This window comes from Drosophila willistoni, unplaced genomic scaffold (genome assembly GCF_018902025.1).
Source record: "Drosophila willistoni isolate 14030-0811.24 unplaced genomic scaffold, UCI_dwil_1.1 Seg192, whole genome shotgun sequence".
Taxonomy (NCBI): Eukaryota; Metazoa; Arthropoda; class Insecta; order Diptera; family Drosophilidae; genus Drosophila; species Drosophila willistoni.
Window position 1 is genome coordinate 118 of NW_025814156.1, and position 16,543 is coordinate 16,660.

General features: G+C 36.7%; 2 protein-coding genes across 2 annotated transcripts; both read right to left on the bottom strand.

Moving 5' to 3' along the window:
• Positions 1-12,170: 12,170 nt before the first annotated feature.
• Positions 12,171-12,675, bottom strand: LOC124461062. Its single transcript, XM_047012656.1, has 2 exons — positions 12,596-12,675; positions 12,171-12,539 (listed from the first exon to the last, which is right to left on the bottom strand). The coding sequence occupies exons 1-2, from the start codon at positions 12,629-12,631 to the stop codon at positions 12,255-12,257; spliced, it is 321 nt and encodes a 106-aa protein (XP_046868612.1). The 5' UTR covers positions 12,632-12,675; the 3' UTR covers positions 12,171-12,254.
• Positions 12,676-13,628: 953 nt separating this feature from the next.
• LOC124461048 lies at positions 13,629-14,767 on the bottom strand. The gene is made up of 4 exons (XM_047012639.1): positions 14,688-14,767; positions 14,210-14,631; positions 13,954-14,148; positions 13,629-13,866 (listed from the first exon to the last, which is right to left on the bottom strand). The coding sequence occupies exons 1-4, from the start codon at positions 14,721-14,723 to the stop codon at positions 13,629-13,631; spliced, it is 891 nt and encodes a 296-aa protein (XP_046868595.1). The 5' UTR covers positions 14,724-14,767.
• Positions 14,768-16,543: the final 1,776 nt, after the last annotated feature.

Below are 16,543 nucleotides of genomic sequence, written 5' to 3' on the forward strand. Positions count from 1 at the left end.
CACACTCTCTGCATCCATCCAGATCTCAAGCTGTTTGGACAAATATCTGTCACTATGGGGGCTGCATCTTTGCGGCTCACCACGGCCCACTTCTCCGTCGTAATATCAGCATTCTGCTTTCCAGAAGCTCGATTGCTTGGAAACACTTCTCGACCTTTGGCCATGTAACTCTGGCCGGTGTCAGGTGTAGGAAGTCTATGAGACTGGTGGCCTGATATGTCTCCATGGAGCATACGTTGCCCGCCACCCAGTCCATCGTATCCTCATTGGCCGCTGCAATGTACAGCCGCCCATTGTACTCAGTGTCTGGAGTCACCTCATTGAAATCCAAACAGCGAACATTTCTGAAATCCTTAAAATTCCAAAGAACTCTTCCAACAGGTCGCAAAAGTTTTTCTCACATTCTGCAGGAAGATATAACCACGACAAACGGCCTGTTCTCTGGGAGAATGTTAACGTACGGGGGCCGCTGACCATTTATAACATCAGGTTCCATTTTCGATTTCATGTTTAACCGGGCGTGGTCGGGACTTTATTCCGCAGCCTCCCATATCGCTTGCCTACTGCATATCTCCATACGAGTAGTTTTCTAGACTCTCCTCACTGGATTCGAGAACATATTTGATCCTATTTTCAAGAGACGGAATATTCAGTCACTGAATTTTGATTTTCTATTCCTAATACTTACCGTTTAGTCTCTATGTTATTTCATGCTTGGCTTTTCGTTAATACCTCGCTTGAATCAATAGTGGATGGCTGGACGGTCCGCCACTAGATCCGAGGATAGCTCGACGGAAGATTCACTATCTTCGATACTTGATCTGCGAAATCCTCGCCCCCAAGGGAAAATAGTATCAAGCCCACAAAATTGTTGCCTTCATAGCAAGACACAACCGGCTTAATTTGTTTGTTTTTGCCTAGACCAGCAACTTCTATTAAAAGATCTGAATCGGCACACGTTACATCAGATGCAGAAATCTCCAATGTTTCCGGCTCAATATTGAGAAGGCTCTGAAGCTCAGCCTTTAGCTCGTATACGGTAGCTGAGATTGGGAGCTTCGTAACCAATGGCTGGAAAAGAACACTTGGTCACGATTATGAAAAGTTATATCCTCACGTTTACTAACCTTTCCGATTGCATGATCAATTGAACAGTCACATGTTTTCACTTTTGTTTTTCTCTTTTTTGATTTTCAGAAGTAAAACTTTTTGTTTTATTTTTGATGTTGACTGTATGAGTTCACGAATTAGAATGATTCAAGTACTGTACCCCTTGACCAGGTCGAATTTTACAAACATCCCAGGCCTTCTTGGATCTCAAAAATGTGTGAATTGCTTCCGTCCAGCTGAGAGTACTAGATATTTCGAAAATAAACTTAGCAGTATGAAATTTCCAAATCTTTCTGTCTCTTTTTAATCAGTGAATTATTAGCAATTTTCGTTAAAATAGTTGAAAAACTAAGAGATTATTGAATAGAACCCAAGTAAATTCGTTACTTTCTACGCAAATGTCATAAAAATTTGTTATTTCTCAGTTTAATATAACCATTAATGACTGTGCCGAATCAAACTAAGATCGGGCGACTATATCATATAGCTCCCATAGGAACAATCGGTGATAAACAGTGACTTTGATCAATATCTTCGTTATTTCCTATGCTAAGATTTTAGGCCGTTCTTTCGCAAACTTTAGCCTTTTTAGATAAAACGTTTTCCATTTTGATGGCTATAGGTAAGGAAAGAGTTACCAAAAAGTTGCAAGGGTATACAAACTTTGACGCGGTCGAAGTTTGCCCCATCCTCTGGTTTATAGATGAATTTAATTCGAAACGTAATATTTTAGATCGTGCAATATTGATTATTGGGAAGTTTTGTTTATCCTGTTTACGTATTCCTGTTCCAGCCTTAACCAAGTCAAAAGAGTGCCGATACAAAGTAGATGTGAAACAAGGACATGGATACTTTTGGCATAATAACTTTGATGACAAAATTCACCAATCAACGTTTCGTTAGTAAAGCAACAATATTTTTCTATTACGACAAACTATCGTTGCCAGTCCAGAATATCGGCAGACAAATGAGACTGCCGCAATTGTAACCTTTTTTTAACATTTCAAAATATATATTGCATAATATAAAATATAAAAGCGTGTTCTAATCGCAAAACTCAAAATTGTAATCCAAAAACAAAATTTGAGGCTGTTGCATCTTTCCTTGATGGTGTCCACACTCTCTGCATCCATCCAGATCTCAAGCTGTTCATTTGGACAAATATCTGTCACTATGGGGGCTGCATCTTGCGGCTCACCACGGCCCACTTCTCCGTCGTAATATCAGCATTCTGCTGTTCCAGAAGCTCGAAAATTGCTTGAAACACTTCTCGACCTTTGGCCATGTAACTCTGGCCGGTGTCAGGTGTAGGAAGTCTATGAGACTGGTGGCCTGACATGTCTCCATGGAGCATACGTTGCCCGAGTTAACATCTTGGCCAAGACGTGTTCGAGGAAAAAGAGTAACTTTTCACTGTGTTTATTTACTTTTTAGTATTTTTTATTATAAAATTAAAACCTCCGTCTTGTTTGACGTTCAACACACAATTATATTTTTATTCGGCGACAATGCCGTTCTCTCCTTCAGTTAATTATGTAATATGTATGAATTATATATGTATGTAAGTGTCTATATATGTATGTATGGATACATGTATGTGTGTAAATATGTATGTACGTATATATGTACATATGTGTTATTTGTTGCCCTTTTGATGTGTTGTCCATGGTTTGTGTAGTTGAAGGTGAATTCGTTGGTGTGGTGACCGGGTAGGTAACTCCTCCCCCACTGGATTGAAGTGAGGCCATAGCGGTGGTCTGAACGAAATTAGTAGCGACTGTGGTGGTTTGAGAACAATTGATCCTCTTCAAAGGATTAAAATATAGTTGCGCTTTGATTGCTTCCAGGTGAGTTGTCTATGCTAGGTTTTAAGTCTATTTAACACCAACAAAACAAACTCCCTTTCTGGTTCCAGAATTTCCGGTTGTTCTGTCCATGATGATTTCTTGTAGATAATTTGTATCCCACGTTGGGGCAAAAAAAAAAAACATAATTTTATCTTTAAGAGGCTTAATACTATATCTATTATAAATAACATGTTTAGGTATTTTTAGATATTTAGTCTTGTCATTGGCAATGGTATAATGAATGAATTTATAATCTTTAATTCTGAACATTGGAATTTTTATGTAAAATATTACATTAGTTTTGTTTACAAATGTATCTATTTCAAGTAATCTATATAAATGTTCTTGCGATGAAATTGTGACATTTCGTTTTTCTAAAATTTCTGTGATCTTGTCTTCTTTAGTTGAAAAAAAAAATAAATTTTGGGATAATTTTAAGCAAAAAAAAAAAAATAAAGTATTATTTAAATGGTTATACATAACATCAATGCTAGGGCCAATTCTATTTAAATATTGACGAACATGGATTTCGTTGTGTTCAGTGCTTAATTCCTTATAGATCTTATTTTTATAGTTTTTTTTTTTTTTTTTTTTTTTTTTAATTTACCTATAATATTCTGTTTGTTATTATCGGTTGATCGGTAATGTTTGAAAATTTTATAATTATTTTATTATTAACGTTCATTGATGATTGACATTGTTTATTCATTTGTTCATGCTCCCTTTAATTTCCCTAAATTCCTTTCTTTTTTTTTATTCTTTTTGTGTAATAAGTATGTTGTTGTTTACAATAATTAGGTATATATGAAAATCGTATTTAATAATTTTTTGTTTGCTTGTGTTTTTGTATTTTATATTATATATATGTATACCTGGTTTTTTGCTAAGGCTTTCTTGTCAATCGTTTTATTTTTGACTTGTGAATTTTTTGCTTTTTCTTTGTAATAAATGTGACCCCTTATCTTTAGTGACAATATGTTTTGAAAAGCGAGGAGTCAATTTATTTCTTCTATTTTCTTTTCTGACTGTCTCGTCAGTTTCCACTTCTGGTGGATCCTTCCTTTCTTGGTTTAGTTTTAAAGTTCGTTTTTTATTTTGATCAGATATTTGTTGAGCAATCTTGGGGTATATTTTTTTTTGATAAAGGTCTAAGTCTTGTAAATAATCGTGTTCGTTAGTAAATTTTAATGCTTTTTGAAACAGGTGGGTTCGACCCGAGAATAATTCAAAGGGTGTGAAATTAGTTGCAGAGTGTATAGCATTGTTGTAAGTGATCAATGCTTCTGCGAGGATATCGTCATGTATTGTGGAGTTTTTTCAGTTTCCTCTTTTCCATTATTAGTCTGTAAATTTCTGTTAAAGACGAATGAAATCGTTCAACAGGGGCGTTACTTGAAGACTGTTGAAAAGATGTGACATGTCTGGTGATATTGTATTGAGTGCAAAAATCAATGAAAAGATTTCCTGCGAACTCTGCACCCTGGTCACAAACAATCGTTTTAGGTATGCCATGAGTGCACATAAAATGTCTGATTGATTTTACTATATTTAGGCTATCTCTTGCTGGTATAGTGTACCCAGCAGCAAATTTTGAAAACTTGTCTATTATTGTTAAAACATTTTGATGGTTAATGGTGTACAAATCGATATGAATTATGTCTAATGGAGTTTTGGAACCTCTGTTTCCTGATAGGGAACTTTTTGCGGATGTCTATCGTATTCAGGGTTTGGCATAAGTCACAATTGTTTATTGTTTTTGTAATTTTTTGCTTCATATGTGGAAAATATTGTTATTTTTAAATGGGCTAGAGTTTCATCAATTCCCTGTGATTATTATAATAGTGATAGTCTCTAATTTATTTTTCTTGTTCATCCTGTGTGGTACGTTCTTCCAAAAACTCTGTGCATCTAACAAGTTTATAGAGTGTACTGTTTGAAAAAAACTGTGAAAAAACCTCTTGTACTATTTTGAATATTGTGTCAGTGGTAAAAATTGCACAAGTTTTATTTGGTTTTAAAATAGTTCTCAAAATTCTATTCACGACTTTTTTATTAAAATGGGTTCTGATATAATGCGGCGAAGTTTGTTTTTTAAACGGGCTTTCGATTTTGATGTTAGAAACTGGATCTTTGTTAAGGATAATTTGGATATTAAAATCGTTTAAACATTTTTCCGAAATTGCTATAAGTTGTGAAATGTTCTCCAGGCCTGAATGTACGGTTTCCTCACATGTCGCCTCGACTGATTCTTGGTCATTTAAGTTGATATCAAGTGTTGTTCTGCTCAAGGCGTCAGCAATCACGTTTTGAGACCCCTTTTTGTATATAACTTCGTAATCGTACTCTAACAGTCTGAGCTTCCATCTCACCAATTTGGAATTTGGTTCCTTGAAACTCATAAGCCATGTCAGGGGCTTATGGTCAGTGACAATTTTAAATTTTTGACCAAAAAGATACGGTCTAAAATACTTAATTGCCCAAATTATGGCAAGCATCTCTTTTTCGACGGTAGAGTAGTTCGCCTCGGTGTCCGTTAGTGTTCTGCTAGCGAATGAAACTGGCTTGTCCGATCCCAAGTTTCCTTGAGATAAAACAGCCCCTAAAGCGACATTACTTGCATCTGTAGTAAGTATAAACGGTTTATCGAAATCAGGGTATATTAGGATCAGGTCATTACATAACAAGGTTTTACAATATTCGAAAGTTTTGATAAAGTCCTCATCAACAGTAACCTTTGATTTTCCCTTCAGTTGTTTAGTTAGTGGTTTTGTTATTTTAGCAAAATCTTTAATAAACTTTCTATAATAACCCATGACACCTAAGAATGATTTAATTTGTTTCTGTGTAGTAGGCAAAGGGAATTTCTTTATTGTCTCAATCTTTGTCGGGTTTGGCTTTACCCCTTCGGGGGTAACAATGTGACCCAGATATTCGATTTCCTTTTTCAGGAATTCAGACTTATCCGGTTGTAATTTTAAATTTGCATTTCTAATTTTCTTGAAGACTTTTTTTAAATGTTGGATATGTTCCTGTAAGGATGGCGAGAAAACAATGATGTCATCCATATATGCAAGGCAACAGGTTCCAAATAAGTCACCAAATAAGGAATCTATTACCCTTTGAAAAGTTGCAGGTGCATTAGTCAGGCCAAAGGGCATTCTGATAAACTCGTAATGTCCTCCCTCCGCCGAAAATGCTGTTTTCTGGATGTCGTCCTTGTGCATCTCTATCTGGTGGTAACCACTGGCTAAATCCAGTATTGAAAAATATTTCGATTTCCCAATTCTATCCAAGACATCGTTTATTATTGGCATAGGGTACTTGTCTTTTATGGTTTTCTCATTTAGCTTTCTTTCCTGAGGCATCGGCTTTTTTTGGCACAAGCCAAACCGGTGCACTCCAAGGAGAGTGACTATGTCTTATTATTTTATTATCGAGTAATTTTTTTAATTGTTCCTTTACCTCAATTCTTTCATGGAACCCATACCTATAGGGTCTTGTATAAATCGGGATATCATCTTTAGTCAAAATTTATGTTTGACTTCGTTTGTAAATGATAGTTGCTTACTGTCGTCATAAAAGATGTCAGAAAATTCAACACAAATGTCTTTTAATAATTGGATTTCTTCTGAGTTGATATGGGCAGTTCTAATTACTTTGTTAAAATCAAATGAGCTTAAATCTGTTTCATTATCATTTTGGAAAGCGATGTTTACTTCTATATGCTGGCCTTTGGAATATGAATTTACTTGAAGGGGTTGGTCAAAACATATACTTTTAATTTATAATAATTTGTTATTTCGACCCAACTGAAGTTATTTTCTGCTGAATATAATCCGTTTGAAATAAAAAGGTCATTATCTAGTTGTATTTCTTGACAAAGAAAAGTGCCTTCTTTAAGGTTAACAGGGATCTTGATTAGTTTTCTGGTTGAATGCTCAATCTCTAGCTTTTCTCTTGCTAAATTTTCTTTTGTGAGTATTGGGAGTTTAGCATTTTGTGTGATCAACACGAAATTTTCTAAGTCTACTTTTGCTTTCAATGTTTTTAGTAAATCGACTCCTGTAAGGCCATCGAAATGAATGGAATTAAATAATAAAAATTTTAGTGTACCATTTTGGTTAAATTCATTAAATATGTCTAGTAAACATGCTGAATATAGTGCATGTGTATTTATAATTGTTTTTATAATTCTTGGCTCGGTTAGTTTAATATGTTGTTCGCTTGGAACAAATTGAGGGTCAAGAAAAGAAGTAGTAGACCCTGTGTCGATCAAAAGGTTTAATTTTTTACCATATGGGAATTAAATTTGAACATATGGTAAAATCGAGCCATGTGTGTGCTTGGTTATGTAGCCTGCTAGGATGTTGAGACTACATACTGAAAATTTTGGTCATCATTAATGTTGTGCAACTCATCTCTTTTTTTTATTTGATTACTGTTGTTTGTGTTGGATTTTGCAGACTGGTTAGAGAAGTTGGAATTTCTAGTTTGGGTACTATAGTTTCCCCAATTTTTCTGTCTCTGTCGGTCACTTTGTTGCTCATTGTCGTACTTTTTTTGTTTAAATGGTCTTGATTGTTGTTACTGTAATTATTTGTTTTTCCCTCTTGAGACCAATGTCTCTCCCTTTTTTGTTGGTTTCGGGGCCCACACGATTCCGAATTTCGACCATTATACGTTGTTCTTTCAAATCTCTGATTTATTCGCCTAGCTTCTCTTTGACTAGTATAAACTTCCTTTTCCGCAATTGCTATTTCATATGCTGTAACGATATCCGTGGGGTTTCTGCCTCGAACTATTGAACCTAAAGGTCCACGAAGTCCTTCAGAAAAGTGGTTAGACATTGGTTAAGAAACAATTCTTTCTTTGTTTGTATGATAGTTGGATTGGTATCCTTTTGGTCAATGATGTTTAGTAGAGCTCTTTGAATATTTGTGATTTTTTCGTATAATATCTCTACCGGATGGCTTTGTAGTGTTAATATTCCAAGTTCTGCTATTAGATTATACTCGGTTCTTTTATCGACAAAGTGTTTAATTAAGGTATCTTTAATTTCATTCCAATTAAGTCGCACATTTGATTGATACAAGACTTCATGAGCTTTACCCTGAATTTTGTTCCTGATTGCTCTCAAAATCATGACCCCGGTGTCTGATCTGCTCCTTTAATAAGCATTAAAAACTCCTCAACATTGGTAATGAATTCTTTTAGTCCCTCTTTATTTCCCTCATATACAGGCATAGACTGAATCAATTGTAATAAATCGGATATCTTAAACCCACCTAATGGCTCCTGTGTTTGTGGGCCAGTGGGTTGGGCTGGAGGAATCTCCTGATCTAAAGCCATTGATAATTCGAAACTCATTGGTAATTCGAAAAATTATTTTTTTTGAATTTGTTTTGTTAGTATCTAGTCTCTTAGACTAGATAGTGTGTCCTTCCTTCTTTTTTTTTAATCTGTTGACTCAATTTTTTTTTTGTGTTTTGTGGGTTTTTTTTTTGTTTTTTATACCATACACCCATAGGGTGAAATGGTATATTAAAGTCGCCAAAATGTATGTAACAGGCAGAAGGAAGCATCTCCGACCCCACAAAGTATATATATTCTGATCAGGATCAAAAACCGAGTCGATCTAGCCATGTCCGTCTGTCCGTCCGTCCGTCCGTCCGTATGAACACCTAGATCTCGGAGACTATAAGAGCTAGAGCCACCAAATTTGGTATGCAGTCTCGTGTAGTATGTACGCTTATCGAGTTTGTTTATAATTTTTGCCACGCCCCCTTCCGCCCCCGGAATTTACATAAATCTGATTTTCTTAAAAACTATGAAAGCTACCGACATTAAATTTGGTATGTAAGCTAGCTTAATAAACACGCAGATATTGACTATTTAAAAATTTTGCCACGCCCATTTCCGCCCCTGAAAATTAAACAAAACTGATTTTCTCGAAAACTAACAAAGCTAAAGTCACCAAATTTAGTATGTGTACTGGCTTAGTATCTACGCAGCATATATATATTTTAGTATGTTGCCACGCCCACTTCCGCCTCCATAATTTAGAAAAAACCGATTGGCTCTTGCAATTTTTTGACCATCGCGATCAAATTTGGCAGACTAATAAATCTTATCTTATTCTATCAAACTAAAAAATTTGATTGAAATCGGACTAGAAACATGCAAAATATACGTACGAACGTATTTTGCTACGCGATCCATACGGGTAGAATTGGCCGTTGGCTAGTGGCGGCGCTAGAGTGCTCGTGTGTTTGTAGAGTGAGCGAGATAGCAAATGGTACGAGGCATGTTAAAACAATTTAGTAGACATACATTTGGTTTTCGAAATTTTAAATATTTGTTTCACCTGGTGTATGGTATACCCAAGTCGGCGAGACGACTTACTTACTTCATTTTTTTATTAGCTCTGTCCAATACAGCAGGTTCCGGTTACACATACACACAAACTTGTGGGCACATATAACCGTCTAGCGCAATAAGAACACGAAAAAAAAAGAAATTTGTACAACAACTTATGTGTTGGTTTAAACAGCTTATGTATCGTTTAGCTATTTGTTCTCCTCCTTTTTTTTTTTTTTTTGAGTATGAAAACCAGAGGCTGGTTTGCCCCCTTTTACTTTGGAGGGTCCCTTGGGAATCACAAAGTTGGGGAAAGTTATACTATTTTTATAGTAGTGTTTTTTGTTTATAGTTTTAAATATTTTATTTGAATCAATTTTGTTGTTGGTTTCTTTTTTTTTTTTTTTTTTTTTTTTTTTTTGAGTATAAAAACCAGAGGCTGGTTTGCCCCCTTTTACTTTGGAGGGTCCCTTGGGAATCACAAAGTTGGGGAAAGTTATACTATTATTATAGTAGTGTTTTTTGTTTATAGTTTTAAATATTTTATTTGAATCAATTTTGTTGTTGGTTTCTTTTTTTTTTTTTTATCTATATATATATATATATGTACCTTACCCCTTTCACTTTCGGCTAATATTGTTGGGCCTTTGCTCGCTCAAACTTGAAGCATTCGAATTTCACAGCTTGTTGTTTAATTTGCACACGCTTTGACTTCTGTCTACTTTTCTTTTATATATATTTTTTTTTTTTTTTTTTTTTTTTTTTTTGAAGATCGATGTTGCTTTCTAGGCGGTTGAAAATTAAATGACTCGCTGCCCAAAGATTAGGAAACTACAAAACGCACTCCAAAATTTGCGACGCCACTTGTCAAACAATTCTGACTGTCGCGACATCGCTGTCGTTCTGTTCTAACGGAACACGTAAAGCCACCAAAATGTGCGACTCGCGACGCGGTCAGACGAAAAAGATGATAAAATAGAGACGCTTGTCGCGAAGCAACTTTGTACCGTTGCGGCATCTCCGTCACTCTGACGAGACATGCAAGTCTGCAAAATGTAGCAAACGACAATGTCGCCTGTTACGCAGCTTGTACCGCGACGCGGTCAGACCAAAAAGATGATGAAGTAGAGACGCTTGTCGCGAAGCAACTTTGTACCGTTGCGGCATCTCCGTCACTCTGACGAGACACGCAAGTCTGCAAAATGTAGCAAACGACAATGTCGCCTGTTACGCAGCTTGTACCCATATACATGTGTGTATGTGCTAAACGGGAATTGCTGAATTCGGGGGAACGATACACCCGAAGCAAAAATTTGAAAAAGATGATTAAATATTTTAAATTCGAGTGAAACTGAAATGCAACACCAACATCAATATCATTGAGTACACATTGACGATTTATACATATGTATGTATATGTATGTACATATGTACATGTTTTGTTGTCTTTATCGCTCTGTCCGATACAGTTGGTTCAATCGCAAAATGCACTGGTTTAGCACACTTAACAATCTCTAGCACGATTAGGCAACAATTTATGCATTATTATAAAATTTTTTTTTTATTACCAATGCAATATTTGTGAATCATTATTTAAGTACTTTTCGTTTTTTTTTTTTGATACTTAGATACTTATGCATGAACGTAGGTTCCTTCGGGGCACTTTTTCCCGTCCCTGAAGTCGTTAAGCTGCGCCAGTTAACATCTTAGCCAAGACGTGTTCGAGGAAAAAGACTAACTTTTCCCTGTGTTTATTTACTTTTTAGTATTTTTTATTATAAAATTAAAACCTCCGTCTTGTTTGACGTTCAACACACAATTATATTTTTATTCGGCGACAATGCCGTTCTCTCCTTCAGTTAATTATGTATATATGTATGAATGTATATATGTATGTAAGTGTCTATATATGTATGTATGGATATATGTATGTATATGTATATATGTAAGTGTCTATATATGGATACATGTATGTGTGTAAATATGTATGTACGTATATATGTACATATGTGTTATTTGTTGCCCTTTTTGATGTGTTGTCCATGGTTTGTGTAGTTGAAGGTGAATTCGTTGGTGTGGTGACCGGGTAGGTAACTCCCGCCACCCAGTACATCGTATCCTCATTGGCCGCTGCAATGTACAGCCGCCCAATGTACTCAGTGTCTGGAGTCACCTCATTGAAATCCAAACAGCGAACATTTCTAAAATCCTTAAAAATTCCAAAGAACTCTTCCAACAGGTCGCAAAAGTTTTTCTCACATTCTGAGGAAGATATAACCACGACAAACGGCCTGTTCTCTGGGAGAATGTTAACGTACGGGGCCGCTGACCACTTATAACATCAGGTTCCATTTCGATTTCATGTTTAACCGGGCGTGGTCGGGACTTTATTCCGCAGCCTCCCATATCGCATGCCTCCTGCATATCTCCATACGAGTGGTTTTCTAGACTCTCCTCAATGGATTCGAGAACATATTTGATCCTATTTTCAAAAGACGGAATATTCAGTCACTGAATTTGATTTTCTATTCCTAATACTTACCGTTTAGTCTCTATGGTTATTTCATGTCCTTGGGCTTTTCGTTTAATACCTCGCTTGCAATCAATAGTGGATGGCTGGACGGATCCGCCACTAGATCCCGAGGATAGCTCAATGACGGAAGATTCACTATCTTCGATACTTGAGTCTGACACCGAATTATCGACTAATGGATCGGCGAAATCCTCGCCCCCAAGGGAAAATAGTATCAAGCCCACAAAATTGTTGCCTTCATAGCAAGAGATAATTGTAAATATCCCGAAGGACGAAAAAGGATCGTTACAACTGGCGCCCAACGTGCTATACTGGTGAAATTTTAAACAAGACAAAAGTTTGAAAATTGGAAAGAAAACTTCAAAATGGGGAAAGGATGGATGTACCACATGAAGAAGGAGGATCTGCTACAAACAGGCCAAAGGATCGGAGTCAACATGAACGGCACGGTAGAGGAGATGAGAAAACAACTCGGCGAATGGATAGACAACCACGAGTCTGATCCAAGACACAACCGGCTTAATTTGTTTGTTTTTGCCTAGACCAGCAACTTCTATTAAAAGATCTGAATCGGCACACGTTACATCAGATGCAGAAATCTCCAATGTTTCCGGCTCAATATTGAGAAGGCTCTGAAGCTCAGCCTTTAGCTCGTATACGGTAGCTGAGATTGGGAGCTTCGTAACCAATGGCTGGAAAAGAACACTTGGTCACGATTATGAAAAGTTATATCCTCACGTTTACTAACCTTTACGGATTGCATGATCAATTGAACAGTCAACATGTTTTCACTTTTGTTTTTCTCTTTTTTGATTTTCAGAAGTAAACTTTTTGTTTTGTTTTTGATGTTGACTGTATGAGTTCACGAATTAGAATGATTCAAGTACTGTACCCCCTTGACCAGGTCGAATTTTACAAACATCCCAGGCCTTCTTGGATCTCAAAAATGTGTGAATTGCTTCCGTCCAGCTGAGAGTACTAGATATTTTCGAAAATAAACTTAGCAGTATGAAATTTCTGTCTCTTTTTAATCAGTGAATTATTAGCAATTTTCGTTAAAATAGTTGAAAAACTAAGAGATTATTGAATAGAACCCAAGTAAATTCGTTACTTTCTACGCAAATGTCATAAAAATTTGTTATTTCTCAGTTTAATATAACCATTAATGGACTGTGCCGAATCAAACTAAGATCGGGCGACTACATCATATAGCTCCCATAGGAACAATCGGTGGTAAACAGTGACTTTGATCAATATCTTCGTTATTTCCTATGCTAAGATTTTAGGCCGTTCTTTCGCAAACTTTAGCCTTTTTAGATAAAACGTTTTTCCATTTTGATGGCTATAGGTAAGGAAAGAGTTACCAAAAGAGTTGCAAGGGTATACAAACTTTGACGCGGTCGAAGTTTGCCCCATCCCTCTGGTTTATAGATTAATTTTGGCAAAACTTTGATGACAAAATTCACCAATCAACGTTTCGTTAGTAAAGCAACAATATTTTTCTATTACGACAAACTATCGTTGCCAGTCAGAATAATCGGCAGACAAATGAGACTGTCGCAATTGTAACCTTTTTTTAACATTTCAAAATATATATTGCATAAAATAAAAATATAAAAGCGTGTTCTAATCGCAAAACTCAAATTTGATAATCCAAAAACAAAATGATGTCCACACTCTCTGCATCCATCCAGATCTCAAGCTGTTCATTTGGACAAATATCTGTCACTATGGGGGCTGCATCTTTGCGGCTCACCACGGCCCACTTCTCCGTCGTAATATCAGCATTCTGCTGTTCCAGAAGCTCGAAAATTGCTTGGAAACACTTCTCGACCTTTGGCCATGTAACTCTGGCCGGTGTCAGGTGTAGGAAGTCTATGAGACTGGTGACCTGATATGTCTCCATGGAGCATACGTTGCCCGCCACCCATCGTATCCTCATTGGCCGCTGCAATGTACAGCCGCCCATTGTACTCAGTGTCTGGAGTCACCTCATTGAAATCCAAACAGCGAACATTTCTGAAATCCTTAAAAATTCCAAAGAACTCTTCCAACAGGTCGCAAAAGTTTTTCTCACATTCTGAGGAATATATAACCACGACAAACGGCCTGTTCTCTGGGAGAATGTTAACGTACGGGGGCCGCTGACCATTTATAACATCAGGTTCCATTTCGATTTCATGTTTAACCGGGCGTGGTCGGGACTTTATTCCGCAGCCTCCCATATCGCTCGCCTCCTGCATATCTCCATACGAGTGGTTTTCTAGACTCACCTCACTGGATTCGAGAACATATTTGATCCTATTTTCAAAAGACGGAATATTCAGTCACTGAATTTTGATTTTCTATTCCTAATACTTACTGTTTAGTCTCTATGGTTATTTCATGTCCTTGGGCTTTTCGTTTAATACCTCGCTTGCAATCAATAGTGGATGGCTGGACGGATCCGCCACTAGATCCCGAGGATAGCTCAATGACGGAAGATTCACTATCTTCGATACTTGAGTCTGACACCGAATTATCGACTAATGGATCGGCGAAATCCTCGCCCCCAAGGGAAAATAGTATCAAGCCCACAAAATTGTTGCCTTCATAGCAAGACACAACCGGCTTAATTTGTTTGTTTTTGCCTAGACCAGCAACTTCTATTAAAAGATCTGAATCGGCACACGTTACATCAGATGCAGAAATCTCCAATGTTTCCGGCTCAATATTGAGAAGGCTTTGAAGGTCAGCCTTTAGCTCGTATACGGTAGCTGAGATTGGGAGCTTCGTAACCAATGGCTGGAAAAGAAAACTTGGTCACGATTATGAAAAGTTATATCCTCACGTTTACTAACCTTTCCGGATTGCATGATCAATTGAACAGTCAACATGTTTTCACTTTTGTTTTTCTCTTTTTTGATTTTCAGAAGTAAACTTTTTGTTTTGTTTTTGATGTTGACTGTATGAGTTCACGAATTAGAATGATTCAAGTACTGTACCCCCTTGACCAGGTCGAATTGTACAAACATCCCAGGCCTTCTTGGATCTCAAAAATGTGTGAATTGCTTCCGTCCAGCTGAGAGTACTAGATATTTTCGAAAATAAACTTAGCAGTATGAAATTTCTGTCTCTTTTTAATCAGTGAATTATTAGCAATTTTCGTTAAAATAGTTGAAAAACTAAGAGATTATTGAATAGAACCCAAGTAAATTCGTTACTTTCTACACAAATGTCATACAAATTTGTTATTTCTCAGTTTAATATAACCATTAATGACTGTGCCGAATCAAACTAAGATCGGGCGACTATATCATATAGCTCCCATAGGAACAATCGGTGGTAAACAGTGACTTTGATCAATATCTTCGTTATTTCCTATGCTAAGATTTTAGGCCGTTCTTTCGCAAACTTTAGCCTTTTTAGATAAAACGTTTTTCCATTTTGATGGCTATAGGTAAGGAAAGAGTTACCAAAAAAGTTGCAAGGGTATACAAACTTTGACGCGGTCGAAGTTGTCACCATCCCTCTGGTTTATAGATGAATTTAATTCGAAACGTAATATTTTAGATCGTGCAATATTGATTATTGGGAAGTTTTGTTTATCCCTGTTTACGTATTCCTGTTCCAGCCTTAACCAAGTCAAAAGAGTGCCGATACAAAGTAGATGTGAAACAAGGACATGGATACTTTTGGCATAATAAACTTTGATGACAAAATTCACCAATCAACGTTTCGTTAGTAAAGCAACAATATTTTTCTATTACGACAAACTATCGTTGCCAGTCAGAATAATCGGCAGACAAATGAGACTGCCGCAATTGTAACCTTTTTTTAACATTTCAAATATATATTGCATAAAATAAAACCAGAGGGCCGGGGCTAACTTCGACCGCGTCAAAGTTTGTATACCCTTGCAACTTTTATGGTAACTCTTTCCTTACCTATAGCCATCAAAGTGGAAAAACGTTTAAGCTAAAAAGCTAATGTGTCCGAAAGAACGGCCTATAATCTTAGCATAGGAAATAACGAAGATATTGACCAAAGTCACTGTTTTCCACCGATCGTTCCTATGGGAGCTATATGATATAGTTACCCGATCCTTATCAAATTTGGCACAGTCATTAACAGATATATTAAACTAACAAATGTTTAATTTGAAAGCAATCGCGTCAAAAGTGACGAAGTTATTGACAAAAGTCACTGTTTTCGAAAGATCGTTCCTATGGGAGCTATATGATATAGACACCCGATCTTGATCAAATTTGGCACAGTCGTTTATATGTATAATTAAATCACTAATACTAAATTTCATGACAATAGCTCAGCAAACAACGAAGTTATTAAGAAAAGTCACAGTTCGTGACTTTGCCTTTTGTATGGGAGCTATATGATATAGTGATCCGATCCGGCTGAATCCGAGATATACAACGCCTGCAGTATATACAAGCCTACATGCAAAATTTCAGCTCTGTAGCTCCAACGGTCTAGGAGGAGTTTGCGTTGATCCAGACGGACGGACAGACGGACAGACGGACAGACGGACGGACGGACGGACGGACGGACGGACGGACATGGCTATATGAACTCGTCTCGTCATGCTGATCAAGAATATATATACTTTATATGGTCGGAAATGCTTCCTTCTATGCGTTGCACACTTCTGACCAAAATTAATATACCCTTTTTGCAAGGGTATAAATACTGACTGTTT